We start from the raw sequence: 17604 nt of genomic DNA on the forward strand, positions 1-17604 counted from the left end.
TCATTTTTGACTATTAATAAGGGCACTAGCCCTCTCAATTCCCAATAATAAAAACCTTATATGCCCCCCGGCAAAACTTACAACCCTTGCCCTGAGGGTTATGGTAGGGGTGTCATCTTCAAAGACACAATTTCTAAAAACTTAAATTACGCCAAATAGATTAGCGGTATCAAAATTTTATTTTAATCTGTTTGAACAAACGCTAGGCGTGAAAGGGAAGTTAGTTATACTAAAATACTTATCGACTATTAGAAACGGCACTATCCATTTCAATATCCAATCGAATGAGTCCTCTTTGATGTTTCTACAACAACACTTTCTATAAGAACCTTATATACCTCCAGGACATAACTTACAACCCTTACCCTGAGGGATATGGGGGGTTGTAATCTTCAAAGACCTAATTTCCAAAACTTTCAACTGCCTTGAAAAAAATGGCTATCTCAAAATTTTGGAGTGGATATGTTTGGGGAAATGGTGGATAAGAGAGGGGGGTTATTCGTTCTCCAATCACTTTTAAACATTTAAAAGGGCACAGACTTTTGAATGTTTAAACAAATGAGCCTTTTTTCAAGTTTCTACGACAAAACTTTCAATAAAAACCTTATACATCACAAGACAATAACTTACAATCTTAGCCATGAGGGCTGGAGGGAGTGTCATCTTCAAAGACCTAATTTCTAAAACTTAAACTACTTTGAACGAAATGGGTATCACAAAACTTTGAGTTGATGTGTTTGGGGACATGGTGGGCGTGAGGCGGGTTAGTTACCCTCCCATCACTTTCAACGATTCAAAAGGGCACTAGCCCTCTCAATTTCCAATTGAAGGAGCCGCTTTTGAAGTGTCTACAACAACGCTACCTATAAAAACCTTATATGCCCCCAGGGCATAACTTACAACCTTTGCCTTGGGGGCTCTCAGGGGTCTGTCATCCTCAAATACATAATTTCCAGAACTTCCAACTATGTTAAACAAAATGGCTATCTCAAAACATTGATTGAATGTGTTTGGGGAAATAATGGGCATGAGAGGGAGGTTAGTTGCTCTCATTCACTTTCGCCTATTAAAAAGGGGACTAGCCCTTCCAATTTCCAATCAAATGAGCCCTTTTGGAAGTTTCTACAACAAAACTTTCTTTAAAAACTATATATAACCCAAGGGCATAACTTACAACTCTTGCGCTGAGGGTTGTAGGGGGGGGGGGGGTAGTGATCCTCAAAGATCTAATTTCCATAACTTTCAACTTTGTTGAACAGAATGAACATCTCAAAATTTTGGTTGGATGTGTTTGGGGAAAAGGTGGGCGTTAGAGGGGGTTAGTTGCCCTCCAGTCACTTTCGACTATTAAAAAGAGCACAAGCCCTTTGAATTTAAAATTGAATGAGCCCTTTTTGACGTTTCTACGACAAAGCTTTCAATAAGAACCTTATATGCCTCCAGGGCATAACTTATAACCCTTGCCCTGAAGACTATGGGGGGAGTTTCCAGCACAAAGATATAATTTCCAAAACTTTCAACTACATTGAACAAAATGGCTATCTCAAAATTTTGATTGGACATGTTTGTGGAAATGGTGGGCGTGGAAGGGGTTTTAGTTGGCTTCCAATCACTTTCAACTATTAAAAAGAGCACTAGCCATTTCAATTTCCAATCGAATAAGCCCATTTTGAATTTCCTGTGACAATGCTTTCTATTAATACCTTATATGCCCCTAGGGCATAACTTATAACCCTTACTCTGAGGGCTGTGGAAGGGGGGGGGGGGGGGTTTTCATCCTTAAAAGACCTAATTTGCAGAACTTTCAACTACGTTGAACAAAATGACTATCTCAAAATTTGGATTGGATGTGTTTGAAGAAATGGTGGGCAGAGAGGGGGGTTAGTTACCCTCCAATCTCTGTCAACTATGAAAAAGGGCATTAGCCCTTTGAATTTCCAATCAAATGAGCTCTTTTTGAAGTTTCTATGACAACGCTTTCTATAAAAATCTTATATACCCCTAGGGCAAAAGTTACAACCCTTGCCCTGAGGGTTGTGGGGGAGTGTCCTTCTCAAAAACATAATTTCTATCTGGAAATCGACTATGCTGAACAAATGGCTATATCAAAATTTTGATTGGATATGTTTTGGGAAATGGTGGGTGTGGAAGGGGTGTTAGTTGCCTTCCAATCACTTTCAACTATTAAAAAGGGCAAAAGCCACTCCAATTTCCAATCGAATGAGCCCTTTCCAAAGTTTCTACGACAACTCCTTTGATACGAAGTACCCTGGTCTAAAGAAAAAAATAAAATAAAATAAATAAATAAATAATACATTGTGCCAACATCGTTCTTTACTTAGGCAGCACGTTTGCGCTGCCTATGAAAATCTTGTTTATAGGGATGTTCTTACAAGCACCAGTGGGAGGGCAATGCTCCTCCTACAGTACTAGAAGCCATTAGATACAAGAAGCCAAGAAACGAAGACATTAGATAATAGAGAAACAAGAAGTCATTAAATATTGCATATAAATTGAAAAATGAGATAAATCACCATTTAAATCTTGGCAAAAAAGCTCCTGGTAGCCAGTTGGTCCAAGTTGGAATTTTTTGCGGGAGTGGGGGTCCATGGAGGGGGAAACGGAGTCCCAGCTTCATCTAAAAACGATCAGAAATTAAATGTAAAAACAAGTATTTTCAATTGAAAGTAAGGAGCAACATTAAAACTTAACACTTTGTGTCCGAATTCTTCAAGAACGACTCATGAAACACTAGAGCTGTTATTTTGGAATAAGAAGCTTTTCTCAAGTAGTTAAAACTTTAGCTGGACAAGCAAAGTATAGGAGAAGGTAGCCCCCCCCCCCCCTCATACACGGAATAATTTCTGTTTGTTCAATTTTTAATATTTCTCCTTATTTTCACTTGAAAAAACTTTTTTTTATAAGTTAATTACCCAACATAAAGTGGATGAACCAAGTTAAATGAAGCTTTAAAGTGAGTGTCTATATTAACCTTTTATTTTGTATGGACTACATAACTGTTTAGGAACAAATGCACCACCACACAGCATTTCTACATTTGAAGCTGGAAAGCTCAATTCAAAGGGGGGCTCTGGGAAGCTCTATCTCAGAATTTTCAAGTTTTGTACTACTCAGCTTTGTACCACAAAATGGCAGAAAACGTCACTTTGCTGAGGCACAATTTTTTGGCTACTTCAAGAAGGCACTAGGCTAGAAACTTTTATCCCCGTTTGGATGAATTGTTTCCTGGTATTCTAAAACCATTGATTTGATGTGATAATCAATGGAAAAAGCAACAAATAAACCCACATCAAAAAATACAAAACTCAACATTTTTGTAGATGAGAGCCTGAAATCCATACATCAGAGGATTCTGATATGCTGAACTTGATGGTGCAGAGGTTTCTGATGGTGCATTTTCATTAAGAGACCTGCCCTCTTGGAGGTTTTTCCTCCTTTTTTGAAAATCAGGCATATTTTCTGAGGTTTGTAGCTTTTGATGCTTAACCTTAAACTTGACAAATCTTATATCCTTGGAATCAGAGGCAATGCTATAGCATTGCCTATAGTAAAAACCATAAGGGTTTTTTTCCCAGATTCACTTCACGTGGAACGGGTGGTTGTATATACTTTGGAGAGGATTCGTTTGATTGGAAATTAGAAGTTCTAGTGCCTGTTCTAAGAGTCAAAAATGATTGGAGGGCAACTAGCTCTTTGCCCCCCCCCCACCCTCTTTTCTCCAAATGCATCTGATCGAAATTTTAGATAACATTTTTGTTCATAATAGTCCAAAGATGATATAACAATGAATCCAGGTTTGACACAGCCAACCTAAAGCGTAGGGGCAAGGGTTGTATGTTATGTCCCAAGGGCATAGCCTATAGTGTTTTATGGAGGGAGTTGGTGAATAAACTTTGAAGAAGGCTCATTTGATTGGAAATTGAAAACTCTAGTTCCCTTTTTAAGAGTGGAAAGTGATTTGGAGGGAAACTATTCCTCAATGCCCACTTGTCTGCATCTGGTTAAAAATAGTCCAAGTATCATATAGCAATGCCTCTGGGGTTATAACAGGCCCTCAGATTTGATTGGAAATTGAGAGTTCTAGTTCCCTTTTTTAGAGTCACAAAGGACTAGAGGGCAACCAGTCCCCCTCCTTGCACCCTTCTCCTCAAATGGATCCAATCAAAACTTTGATATAGTCATTTTGTTCAAAATAGATCAAAGTTAAAATACCTAAGCATCCAGGCTGGCAATCTTCCCACCCACCTACTTCTTGGGCAAGGGCTATAAGTCATGCTAATGGCCTATTGTTAACATATAAGGTTTTAATGGAAAAGGTAGTTTATAAACTTTAAAGGAGGATCATTTGATTAGAAATTGGCAGTTCTAGGTCCCTTACTCAGAAAGTGATCGGAGGGTAGCCAGTCCCTCCCCTTTTATGCCCTTCTTAGCTCAAATGTATCTGATCAAAATTTTGAAATAGCGATTTTGTCCAAAATAGTCCAAAAGTTTAAACTATAACTCATAACTTGGGGCAAGGGCTGTAAGTTTTGAAAGTTGCTTATTAATGCTTTAGCAGGCACCAAATAAAAAAAAAACTAAGAAAGCATTAACAGCTGAAAAACTAGAAAAATATATGATAAAAGCCCATGGAACCTAGTTAAGACAACCTAGTTGTTAGTCAAGAACCGAGTTATTTTTGGGAATCAACTGATTTTTCTTTTTATTTATCTATCTATACTTTAAGTGATGTGTGTGTTTATTTTTTTGTTTTCCTTTTTCTCTTTACTCCACTATTTTTCACATTGTTTGTGCACTGAGTTAAAAATCAACTACAGATTGTTACTCTTTAAACAGGTATGGACAAAAAAAACATTATTATATTTAACTTGGTAGTTTTACTTACAGGTAGTTTTACCTACCATATTTATGTTCATGGTTCAATGTTATACTATATGTGGTAATACTAACAATTATATGGTAATACCCTAAAAACTTAACAATTTTGAATCAATCAAAAACAAAAATTGCAAACAGAAAAAAATCTTGAAGTAATAGTCTTCTGAAGCAACATTTTAAGATGACAAATGTAGTAACACTACCTCCCCCCCCCCCCAATGGTTAATTATATACTCTTAATTGCAAATACACAATGAAATTTCCATATACTGAATTTGGTGTTGTATTGCTTGTTGGTCATTAAATGAATTTGATGAGAAGATTCACATATGAAAAATTCATGGCATATATACAATTTGGGATGTATATATTTGACCATCCGGGGGGGGGGGTAAAATTTTTTGGTATGCCTTAAGTAATGACACTAGTAAGTATTTAAGAATGTTTTGAAGTAGTTTCCAGACATTCATTCTGGAGAGTGGGAATACCTCAGAATTTCATTGCTCCTGGAGAGTATATTTGCTCCTGGGCATATTTGCTCCTGGAGAGTAGATAAACTAAGTAGTTGCTAAACTGATGCCAAGCATAAGAATAAGGAATCAAATGGTGATTTAGGGTAAGACACTCACTACTTGGACAGTTACTATTCTTGGACAAACATTTTGATTAAATATTATCTTTCTAAAGATGGACAACAGGCTCATAACCTTTGACATTATGTATATATGTTTAGATAGTAGGGATCAGTTGATAGTTATCACTAGGCTACTTAAGACTGGATCACCATAATCTTGGAAAACTTTGTTTTTCAACATGTAAATCTAGACAAATTTATCCCCACAATCTACTCTATTTAAATGCAATTCTGTTTCACAACACTTGTCTTAGATTAAATCTGTCTAAGATCAAGTCTGTCTCTGATGTAGATAATTTTTTAACTTCAAGATCCTGTAATTAAGGTTTGACAGTATTTTTAAATATTAGGCTCAAGTTTAGAATGAATGTCCAAGATTAAGCTTGACTATTGACAATCAGTGTATTTAAAATGTTCAGAACTGGTTATGACTAAACCATTTACAATAATTACATTCCTATTAAGTAAATTCTAGCCAAATCTATGTGTGAAATAATTCACTTTCTAGGTGGTATAATGGAGATTTTTCAGTAATTTAACTGAGAAAGAAGTGATTAGCTGTCCAAGTAGCCAGTAAATATTTATATTTTCACATAATCTAGTTAGGAGAAAAGTGAATACATCACTTGATGCCTTTTTCTATGTTCTTTCCAAATTTGATAATTGTTTCTGGAGGAAATTACATTTTGAGACCTTAAAGGGGCTGAAAGGGCTCAAAACTTCATATAGTAACTAACAGTTTAAAGACATATTTCTAAAAAAAAACTGTCTAGTGAGAAAAAAAATTGTCATTTATAGCTGATTCAGGAATGGCAACTGTTATTTTCATTATTCTATCTTAAAAACAAATTTACAGGAATTTTTAAAAAGAGCCTGGAATCCCTTAAAACACCAAAACACTGACATTTTTTTGAGGGGCTGGCTCTTTTTTTTTTTAAATTCTACAAATGTCTTTTCAAAGTAACATTATACTATTGGGACTGGTGAAAATAATAATTGCCAATCCTGAATCAGCTATAAATGGCAATTTTGTTTGCACTAGACAGTTTTCTTAGAAACACATTTTTGAACTTTAAATTACTATTGGCTGTTCTGAGCCCTTTCAGCCCCTTTAAGGGCTGGAAATCTAATTTTGGTAAAGTTCTAAAAAATCATATTATTGAGTTAGGAATAAAGTGAATACACCATTCAATGCCTTTTTTTATGCTGATTACAAATATAATAATAATTTCTATTGGAAATGAATTTCAGCCCCCCCCCCTATATATACCTAACCTACCCCGGAATTGGCATATATAGGGGGGGGGGGGCTGAAAGTCATTTACGATAGAAATGCTTATTATATTCGTAATCAGCATAAAAAAAATGCATCGAATGGTGCATTCACTTTATTCCTAACTCAATAATATGATTTGGTATAACTTTACCCTAATTTTCCCCAGAAATGATTATTTAGCAATGAAAGAGCATACAAAAAAGTGTCAAGTGAAGTATTCATTTTCAACTTAGTTAAATTATGTCAAAATGCTAATATTTACAAACTAGCCTAAACTAGGCATACTAGGTATCTCACCCTAGCCTACTCTTTGTTTATACAATAGTCTTCCCTACAGAAGAGCCAATACTGCATATACATCTGATTTAATGTATACATATAATGCCTGTATATTTACATTTTTACATGTAACTACAAAGGAAAAGCTGTCAGATTTGTTTAGTAATGTTTACTGTAAAATTTTCCTATGTCTTTTTAATTTAATTTTTTTTTTAGAAGTTGAAGATGCTTTACCAGGTGACAGCGAGAAGTCCTTTCATTTTCCAAACCATCATTTGTCGCCAAAACATGAAGAGGTTCCCCCATGAAGAGGTTAAACCTCCCCCCCCCCCCGAAATTTTTGTCTGACTTGTAAAAAGGTAACAAAAATGTACTTATGCGTTTTCAAATTTTTTTTCGTGTAACCCCCCCCCAAAAAAAAAGAAAAATTGAAGTAGAACCCCCTCCGAACAAAAAATCCTAGGTACGGCCTTGTTTTTGTATCAATATTTTATATCATTTTAATTTCAACAGATTTATTAGAGCTTTAACCCTGAACGGATGGAAGTTAAAACATTACTTGATGCCTTTTCTTATGCTCTTTCATGGTTCAATAATCATTTCTGGGGCAAATTCCATTTTAAGCTCTTAATGGGGCCCAAAAGATAAAACAGTCCATAATTGCAAAAAGTTTAAAAATAAATCTTGGTTTAGTGAAATAAAACTGCAATTTTTAGCTGTTAAAATGTTAGGATATTAAGGAAATAAATTTGCAGATTTTTTAAAGAGCCTAAAACCCCTCAAAATGGCATTACAGAAAAACTGACATTATTTTGAGGTGTTTCTAGGTCTTTTGAAAAACGTTTGCAAAATTTGTTACATATTATTACTACTAGTAAGACTAATGTAGGCATTTTAGCCTACTAGCAAGACTAATGAAAATAATGAGCTAATTAGCGTACTGCTCCTGAATTTTACCTCAACGGTAAAATTCTGCTTTAGCTACTTTTGACTATCTTGGAAATGGGTTAGGTTAAGAAAATGAAACTTTCAGGGATGGGTCTACAGGCTAAAGTATGTCCCGGGAAGGTATTTTGAAATACCAACATCCACTTCTTCTCTCTTTAGAGGATCCTGACCTTTAAAAATGTGTGAGTTATAAAAATGAAACCTTGCAAAATAGATCTTCTGCTTAAAGGAAGTACAACAAAATTGTTTTCAGCTTCACAACTTTGCTCAATCCCATTATATAAGGTTTTAAAGATAGGGTAAAGGTACCAATGATTTGACAGTTTTTGTAAAAAACCAGTTTTTCTACTCTAGAAGTCTTGAATCAAAAACTATTGGTTAGAAAAGGGTGTTAGTATATATGTAAAACATCTAGGAATCTAATTGTTTGATGAGAAGTTTTATCTGAAAAGGGTAAAAAACTCCAATTTTCCAAAATTAGAGCATTTTCATCTACAAATTCGACACAACAAAAAAGTTACCTGTTTTTGACGCAAGTTGGAACCCAATTCGACACCTTTATTGGGCGTGAAACTAATGATTCGATAATTTTTATAAAAAACCAGTTTTTCTACTCTAAAAGTCTTAATTTAAAGACTTTTGGTTTGAAAAGGGTTTCAGTATGTAGGAAAAACATCTACGAATCTAACTGTTTGATGAAAAGTTTGAAGTTTTGTCTGGAAAGGGTACAAAACTCCAATTTTCCAAAATTATAGCATTTTCACCTACAAATTCGACACAACAAAAAAATTTACCTGTTCTAGACGCAAGTCGGAACCCAACTTGACACGTGTCAAAATACTTGGGGAATGCTTGTGGGTGGAACCTGGTGTATTTGACATATATATTCTTGTTTCTTTATTTTTCTTCAACTTCATTTAATGTATAAAAGTATAAAAGACTATGCAAAAAGTAGAAGTAATAAAACTAACAAAATTGCTTCAAATATGTAGTATTTGGTATAACCAAATTGGTACAATAAATTTTAATATACATTATTAAGTATTTAGTATAACAAATTTTGTATAATAAAATTGTTTCCCTAGCATTTCGGAAGGGATAGAGTCTAGGAAAACAGGAGTGGATTTCAAGAAATTTAAGAAGTTTATTTGATTTAGTGGATTTTATTTTCATATGCGAATCTTAGTTTTGTCCAAAACATAGGCCTACTCATCATTTTGTATAAGATTTTGTATTTGATATAATTTGTATTTTTTATTCGGATGAAGGATAAATAAGGGTATAATCTAAAAAATCTGGGGGAGGGGCAAAATCAGGTCAGGGGGGGGGGGGGGGGCAAAACAAGGTCTGGGGGGGGGGCAACTGCCCCCCTGCCCCATAGCAATTTACGCCCCTGCATGGTATGAGCCCAAGTGGCAGTTCCTCAGATGATGGAAAAATCCAGTGTCTGTAAGTAAAACTTCAAAGTTTAAAAAAAAAATTTGTTTAAATGTTCTTTCATCTGAAATATTATTAGAAATAATAATCATCAAAATCTCTCGTGGGGCAGAAAGCACCCGTAAATTTGAAAGCTATGGTGCCTATGGTTTCGTCAGTTGATCCTGGAATTTTAACACCTATTATTTCTCATCTGTTTTACATGTTCAGTAAAGTTTCGACAAAGTCACCTATATTTTGACAGGGCCTGTTGCTATCTGTCCAAAATTTTAACAAGGTTACTACAAGATATTCGCCAAAGAAATAAATCCCTTGATAGAAGCCCATATTTACGCTTGAATGCGGCTGAAGGAACATTTTTAGTCCACCTGGTATTCCACTACATCAAACAAGAATTTTTGACACATGGAACCTAGTTTCAACAATGCAATTTCCGTTGCCATTTTCATATAATTTTGTCAAGAAAAAGCTAATGTTGCTACACTTCAGAGAAGATCAGATGTATCTCGACACATTGGTGCTTATCCCAACTTTTTCTTGCAATAAATAACCAAGTAATGACAGTTTGAACATAACATACCTAAAAAATTGTTGGGAGCTCCTATCGTGTCAAAACAGGAAACTGACCAAATTGAATGTTCTTTTCTTATCTGGGTGTACTGGATATAGTGTCCACGTTTCGCACCGTCGAAATATAACGACGGCTCCAAGAGATGGCACTCTAAGTCAAAGCTATCCCATTTTGAAGGAAAATTTCGACAGTGGTTCCGAGATTGCACTGTTGAATCATTGGTGCCTTTACCCTATGCAAGTACATTTCCTAAATTTTGGAAATAAACTATTTATATGTCTTAAAATTCTGCTCAAATAACTGAAATTGCATTTTCAGAGCTAAAGCCAGAGAAAAAGAAACTGATAACTGAAAATTAAGGTAAAATGTTGTTTTGTCAAAATTTCAATGGGTACCAAATATCTACCTGTCATGTAGGTAAATTTCAGGATCCTCTAGAGAGAGAAGAAGTGGATGTAGTTACTTCAAAATACCTTCCCTGGACATAGCCTATTTTAGTATTTATACATGTCCCTAAAAGTTTCATTTTGTTAATTTAGCCCCTTCCCAACATAGATAAAAGTAGCTGAAGCAAAATTTTACCTCAACTATAAATGACAACTGCTTTATCACAAGCCACTTTTTTTAAAGCATGCTTTTTAACTTCTGGGGACTATAGGCTGTTTTGAGCCTTTGAGGGCTAAAAATGGAATTTGCCCAAGAAGCAATTATTGAATTATGAAAGAGCATAAAATAGGCATCAAGTGGAATATTGGTATAAAGTTCTACAAAATCATATTATTAAGTTAGGAATAAAATGAATATACCATTTGATGCCTTTTTTTATGCTGATTACGAATATAATAAGCATTTCTATCGGAAATGAATTTCAGCCCCCCTCCCCCTTCTATAGGCTACACCTAACCTAACCCTGAATTGGCCGATATAAGGGGGGGGGGCTGAAATTCATTTCCGATAGATATTCTTATTATATTTGTAATCAGCATAAAAAAAGACATCGAATGGTGTATTCACTTTAGTCCTAACTCAATAATATGATTTTGTTGAACTTTACCGGAATATTCACACCTGGTCAATATCTACCAAATCATATTATTGAGTAAGGAATAAAGTGAATACACCATTTGATGCCTTTTTTATGCTGATTACAAATATAATAAGCATTTCTATCAGAAATTAATTTCAGCCCTCCCCCCCTATATAGGCTATACTATATAGGGGGCTGAAATTCATTTGGGATAGAAATGCTTATTATATTCGTAATCAGCATAAAAAAGGCATCGAATGGTGTATTCACTTTAGTCCTAACTCAATAATATGATTTGGTAGATATTGACCTCACTCCCTTCCTAGCTAAATTAGGCTATGTTGTAAACTGCAAGTTTACCACAATTACTACAAAAAGCTCATGGTCTAGAATTTTAACAGAGTAAGTAGCCTTAACCCTTCAGTAACAGCAGGTAAATACAATTCCATGCGTAATTCACGTTTTTAATAAACAAACATACTTTTCTTGTACTTCAGGACTTTTTTATGGCTTATGTTTTGTCGCATGCAGCACAATTGAAATTTCAAAAGGATTAGTGTCAAGAGAGAGCGAGAAAAACGAGAAAAACGAGAAAAGCGAGAAAAACGAGCAAATGTTTAGGGCTTTCAGCAAATTTTCGCAAACTCCTTTGTAGTTTAAGGTCTAAATAAAAATTTTTCTTTCCATTGAAAGTACGGAGCAACCTAAAAAATCAAAAGAACAGAAATTATTCCGGGCCTAAGAGGAATAACCTCTCCTCAATACCTCGCTCTTGACACCAAAATTCTTTTTGTATTTTTAAAATCTCCTTAGTGTAATTAAACGGCTCTATTTCAGGAGTTGCTCTTAAATAATTGGCTCCATGCCTTTTTACTTTTTTGTTATTCCGTTGGTGCTCAGGCTCAAAAGACAAATCAGGAGCATTTTAAGTGGCTTCAGGAAAAGTGAAACCTCAGTGTTTACTCGGCCAACTTCGCCTGAAAAATCCATAATGAAGGCATGGCTTAAAAAAATATTTTCTAAAATTTGAAAGTCATACTAGGCTACCTGTAATTCAATAATCTGAGAGCAAATCTTCAAAAGGTAAATGAATTTCTTTTAACAACGTTTAACTGAATTAAATTCTATAATCAGCTTGATTTTTCAAGTACTTCTTAGCTTAATTCCAGCCAAGTATTTCTTAGCCAAAGGCCAAATTCTTCATTTGGCCTTTGAAATTGTCTTTAATCCTCAAGAAGAGGCAACATCAAGAAGAGGAGTTGCTATTCAGTCTCTGACCTGTTAAGACCTATATGCTCTTTTAAAAGGATAAAATCCCAGTGTTGAACAAGTGTTGATAAAGGATTATATTCAGAATCAATTAGAGACTAAATGTATTTCGTCATTCGGCATCTGGCCGGTGTACAATAGTTCAATTTTAAGCCGTGTTAACTTTGGAATATATTATAACATTGAGAGTGCAGACATATATGGACTTTAAAGCTGTTTTTAATGATTGCATATGAAACCTTGATAGACTTTTTTTTTTCCTGGATAATGGATTAATTTCGGCTATGTTTTGGACCAAGACTGTTTTGGGCTAAGCTAAACAAAATGATAATGTTTTCGCGTTCAGCTATTCTAAGTTTTATCCAATCAAACATTTGATCGGGTATTGATGATGAATTAATTATTAGTCATGTAGTGGTGTTCTTTCCTGAAAATATTCTCAAAGATGCTAAAGTTGATTTATGGGCAGAAATATACCCTAGTATCAAAACAGTACCAAGGAGACAAGGTGATAATGCTTCCGCTTGGCATGTGAAAGATATGATTGATTTGCTTCGGAAGTGCAAAAATGAGGAGCTAACATTGCCAACGTACGTAATTATTTCACCCACTAAAGTGCCTGTAATTCCTGCTTTTGCTTATCATAAACTTGCTTCCAAAAATTGTGATCTGGATAGTACCCTTAACTTCATCAAAGAAAAGGTAACAGCTTATGATTTAAATTTTCCGTCACTTCCCATTCCTTATGCTAGTCCTCATATTGAAAGCACTGCCACCGTTATCATTTCAAAAGTGTCTACTAAACTTGACGACTCTTCAACGCGGGCTCATGCCATTAATAAAATTCCTGGCCATGAAGCTATTCACAGCATAAAGCCTTCTGTCGATAAGCTATTGGTTCAGATTAGTCAATCTGCAACAAAGATTTTTAACGATGCGGTTCCAACCGTATTGAATAGCTGTAACGTCATGATGCAAGAAAAGAAATTTCATGGTATTGTTAAGGGGTGCCCACTAATTATAAGGTGCTAATTTTTAAGGAATGTGAAGTTGTCATCGACGCTGAACGTTTGGTAAAATACTTGGCTGTGAAAATTACCTTTGCTGATGCTGTAGCCCAGAGTAATATCCAACGACTCGGGCTCGAGGTGCATTATGAATCATTTCGGATCTCTGAATTCCTTCCCCCGCCCCGTTACTGTCATAATTGTCAATCTCCCAACCACATGAAAACCAAATGTGATAAGCCAACAAAATGCAGCCGCTGTGCCGGCTTTCATTTATCATCCCGTGATTATCCCTGTGTTTTTGATCCAAAATGCGCTAATTGTGAGGGTAATCATGCATCTAATAGCCTAAAATGTCGTATTCTGCGTGATGTCCGGAGCAAACGTGTGATTCGGAAATGACTGTCGAATTGTCTGTCTCAATCTGCTCTTTTAATATCAATGGCACGAAAGATAAAGATGCCTTATTAAATCACAAAATGAATGATTTTGATATTTTATTCTTGCAAGAACATTTATTTCCCGCCATCTCCGTTAACTCTCTACGAAGAAGTAGCCACCATATTGTCTTTACCACCAATGCCCGAAAAACAAAAGGCCGACCTTCCGGTGGCCTTGCATGTGTTATCAAACAATTACCTACTTCCTTGTCACCTATCTTATTTCATTCCTCTGATAATATTATGGCAAAACGACTTGGTCACCTTGTATTTATAAATTTATATCTTCCCTGCGATCAGAAACGTCTAGCTTCACTCACTAAGTTTTCTAATGCCTGCTCATCCCTTAAAACTCTGTTATGTAATATTGAAAAGCATGGGTATCGTTGGCTAATGCTATATGACTTCAATTGTGATGTTCGTAGCTCCTCTACTGGTACCAACTTAGTTTTAGATTCGTTGCCTATTGGTTACCTCATAGTACCCAAAGCTCTTAATTACAGTTATATTCATAATAGTGGTACTGTGACTAATAATGATCATTGTATTTGATCTGCCGATGTTCCCTGTTCTGTCGTTAATGTTGACGAAGAGGAACATGATTTTGACCAGCTTCCCCTTTCCCTTACTGTGACATTAACTGCTGATCCACATAATCATCCTTATGCTGCTAATAAAAAATTGTGTATGAAACGAGAGTGGAGCAAAGCCAATTGGCCTTTATATATTTTTACCCTAACAGCTCTGTTGTCCTGCGTCAAGATCCCTTTTAATCTACTGTGCACGAATGTTTTTTCGCCACAAGCCAGAGTTCAACTGAATGTTTATTACCTTCACTTAGTTAAGCGCATGAAACAAGCTGAGAATGAGACTGTTCTCCTTGTCTGGTTTAAACTCAAAACTCGAAGTCCAATTTGGAAAGAAGACCCGGGTCTTAAAGCCGTCAAAAATCGTGCTAAACTCTGCCTTCGCATCTGGATTGGGTGTGGGCGGCCATTTGGGTGTGGCCAAGTGTTTGATATAAAGAGTAAGACAAAAGCGGAGTTTAAACAGTATCTTCGTTTGGTTCGATATAATGGTGCTGAGTTCCCTAAAAGTGCAGTACAATGGAAAGAAGTCATTAATACGTCTAACTTTGATTCATTAGGGACCAGTGATGTTATCCCAGATTCGTCTTGGCTTGGGAATCATAAAGATATTTTTGTAAGATTGAGTATATTGTTCATTATCATTTTCAGTGCTTAGTTTTAAATTTTTGAAACCTAAAGTTTTGCAACGTCATGTTAGTCCCGTCTCAACTAAAAGTATTGTTAATTGTATGTTTAAACTTAAGTCCAAATCGAGTGATCTTAATGGGATTAGCGCTCATTATTTACGTTGTGATTGTCCGGCATTAGTCGCTCAGCTCCAGTTACTCTTTTAGTTCTGTTTATGTTTGTCAGTGGTGCCTGATTCCTTCCTTTGTGGAACGGTAACTTCGATTCTTCAACGCGGATGAGACCCTTTTGATTGCAGTTCATATAGGCCCATCACTGTTCCTTGTAATATTAGTAAGGTTTTTGAATATGTTCTGCTTCCATATATTATTGAACGAACTACGAAAGACTCAAACCAATTTGGATTTCAACTCATATTGGGTGTCAACATGCGCATAAGGTTTTAGCTTCAACTCTTTATGATGCCCAGTCCAAAGGTTATGAGTTACATATTTGCGCTTTGAATTTATCTAAAGTCTTCGATAATATTTGCCATGCACAAATGTGGCACTCTTTGTCAAAGTTTGGAGTGAACCCTTCTGTCATACATGTACTTAAATTTTGGTATAGTACTTCGTTTCTTCATTTAAAATCTGGTACAGGGAACTGCGGTAATATACCAGTTCAATCTGGAGTACGACAGGGTGGGGTGCTATCACCTTATCTATTTAATGCTTGCATTCAAAATGTGTTATTAGGAATCAAGGCTTCGTATTTTTATAATTTATCTGATGTGTCTTATATTGCGTATTCGGACGACCTGCTAGTTTTAAGCCGAACCAAGTCTATTTTGGCATTATCGGTGCAACGTATTTTTATGATGTTTCGGGATGTTGGTCTGTTGATGAATGTTGATAAATGCGAATACTTAGTTTTTAATCTCAGATCATCAGCTCATAATTTGTCCTGTGGATCCTCAGTAATTCGCAATGTTACGAGTTTACGGTGGTTAGGAATTAGTATTTGTTCTACACTCACTTGTTTGCGACTTCAAGTTCTGAGACATGTTAAAGAAAAGTTGAATATCGGATATGCGAAAATTGTACCTAACCGTGGAAAATATTTACGCTGAGATTCAGCTAAAATGTATTCCACATATTGTGACCATTCTGCCTTGTTTTTAAGTGGAATCCATTCGTTATCGAATAAGAATGATTTGCGGCAGATCCGTATCGCTTATTTTAGATATTGCAAGTTTTTACTTTACCTTCCCACTTCATATCGTAATATACGTATTATTGAGAAGTACTGTGCTATCGACATTATCCAATCGTTTGAATTGCTTAGTAATAATTTAACAAGACATGCCTTTGTGTCCCTAGGCCCAAACCATAATATTATCCCGTGTGTTTTTGTCAGTGATTGAGGTTTAAGTTATCTTTGTTTCTGTGTATTTGATCTTTTTCCCTTTTTAGTGTACTTTACTCCGCTTGTTTTGGTATAAAAGTGGGTTATAAATAAATTATTATTATTATTATATTCATTTTGCTTTAAGTTTGAGATTAAAATGTGCCAGGTCATAATTCAATAGTCTTCCTTTTTTAATTCATCAAAATTTCTTTAATTTGATTAAAATCCGTTATTAGTTAAAATTTTTCAAGTTTTTCCTAACTCAATTTCCCGTTCATTTTTGAAAACAAAGACCAAAATGAGAATTTTCGCAGTCCATTAAGATAAAAAAAAAGCATTAAGGCAAAAATTTGTATCAGCTAAAATATTATACTAGACTCCAAATATTGTATAACTATCCAGGAAATCGAACATGAGCTAGATTTGTCCCTGTATAAAATTCATTTGCCAGATTTAGAGCTACGTCTTATTTTCGCTGAACCCAAACTTGAACTAAAACTACTAATGAGAATATGCTTTCCATGAATTTTCAATCTGGCTGTCTTTCTCTAGAAAAAGCATAAATCTTTTTTAATATTCAGCTTTCCAAAGAAAAGTAAAGTGCTAAATTAAACCAAATAAGAGCAGGAATAAACCCAAATAATAATTCAAGCATAATATGAACATAAATGACTAAAAAAATAAAAGAGACTGAAAGCAAACAGAAAAACAATAAATAATCAAATCAAACTTGAAATGAACAGAAAGTGGCACAAGTAAGAGTAGGCCTAACGCCTTGACGCTATCCCAATTTATTGGACTCACGCCACCAATGAAAGACGTGACCGTGCAAACCCAAATAATAATTACCTGTACCATCGATGTGGCGATGTCCCGCCGGTCTGTTTATATTCAGCTAGTGAGCTAGTGAGTCCAGATTGTCAAAATGTCTTATCTGGAGCATCTCATTAATGGCTGAGGCTATCAAATTGTAGGTTTCATTGAATATTGAGAAGGACGTTGAATTAAATCATAAGACTCCAGGTGTATCCAATTTGTCAAAAGGGAATATCTAAGCATATCTACATTGATGTCGGGAACGGCTATAGGAATTAATTTGGAACTTTCATAGAATGTTATTATGTTTTAGAAACAAAATCATAAGACGCTATATGCTTCTATATTGTCGAAACGGCATTTCTTCAATATCTTAAGAGTAGTAAGAAAAATAT

At 35.2% G+C, this 17604-nt stretch overlaps 1 protein-coding gene across 2 annotated transcripts in view; it reads right to left on the minus strand.

Moving 5' to 3' along the window:
• LOC148949889 (equilibrative nucleoside transporter 1-like) overlaps window positions 1-11593 on the minus strand; it is a 220031-nt gene extending 208438 nt beyond the window's left edge. Inside the window, exon 1 of one of the 2 annotated variants that reach the window (XM_089091357.1) lies at window positions 11553-11593. Coding sequence is in view for 1 of the 2 variants with exons in the window: in XM_089091356.1 (XP_088947482.1) it covers window positions 2535-2537 (3 nt within the window). In the remaining variant the exon portion in view is untranslated. Of the gene's footprint in view, window positions 1-2534; window positions 2639-11552 lie in introns of those variants that run through there. The other variant, XM_089091356.1, reaches the window with a different exon arrangement.
• Between the last annotated feature and the right edge of the window lie 6011 nt (window positions 11594-17604).

This window comes from Artemia sp. Qi Xiang Cuo, chromosome 7 (genome assembly GCF_049724085.1).
Source record: "Artemia sp. Qi Xiang Cuo chromosome 7, ASM4972408v1, whole genome shotgun sequence".
In the NCBI taxonomy this organism is placed as follows: domain Eukaryota; kingdom Metazoa; phylum Arthropoda; class Branchiopoda; order Anostraca; family Artemiidae; genus Artemia; species Artemia sp. Qi Xiang Cuo.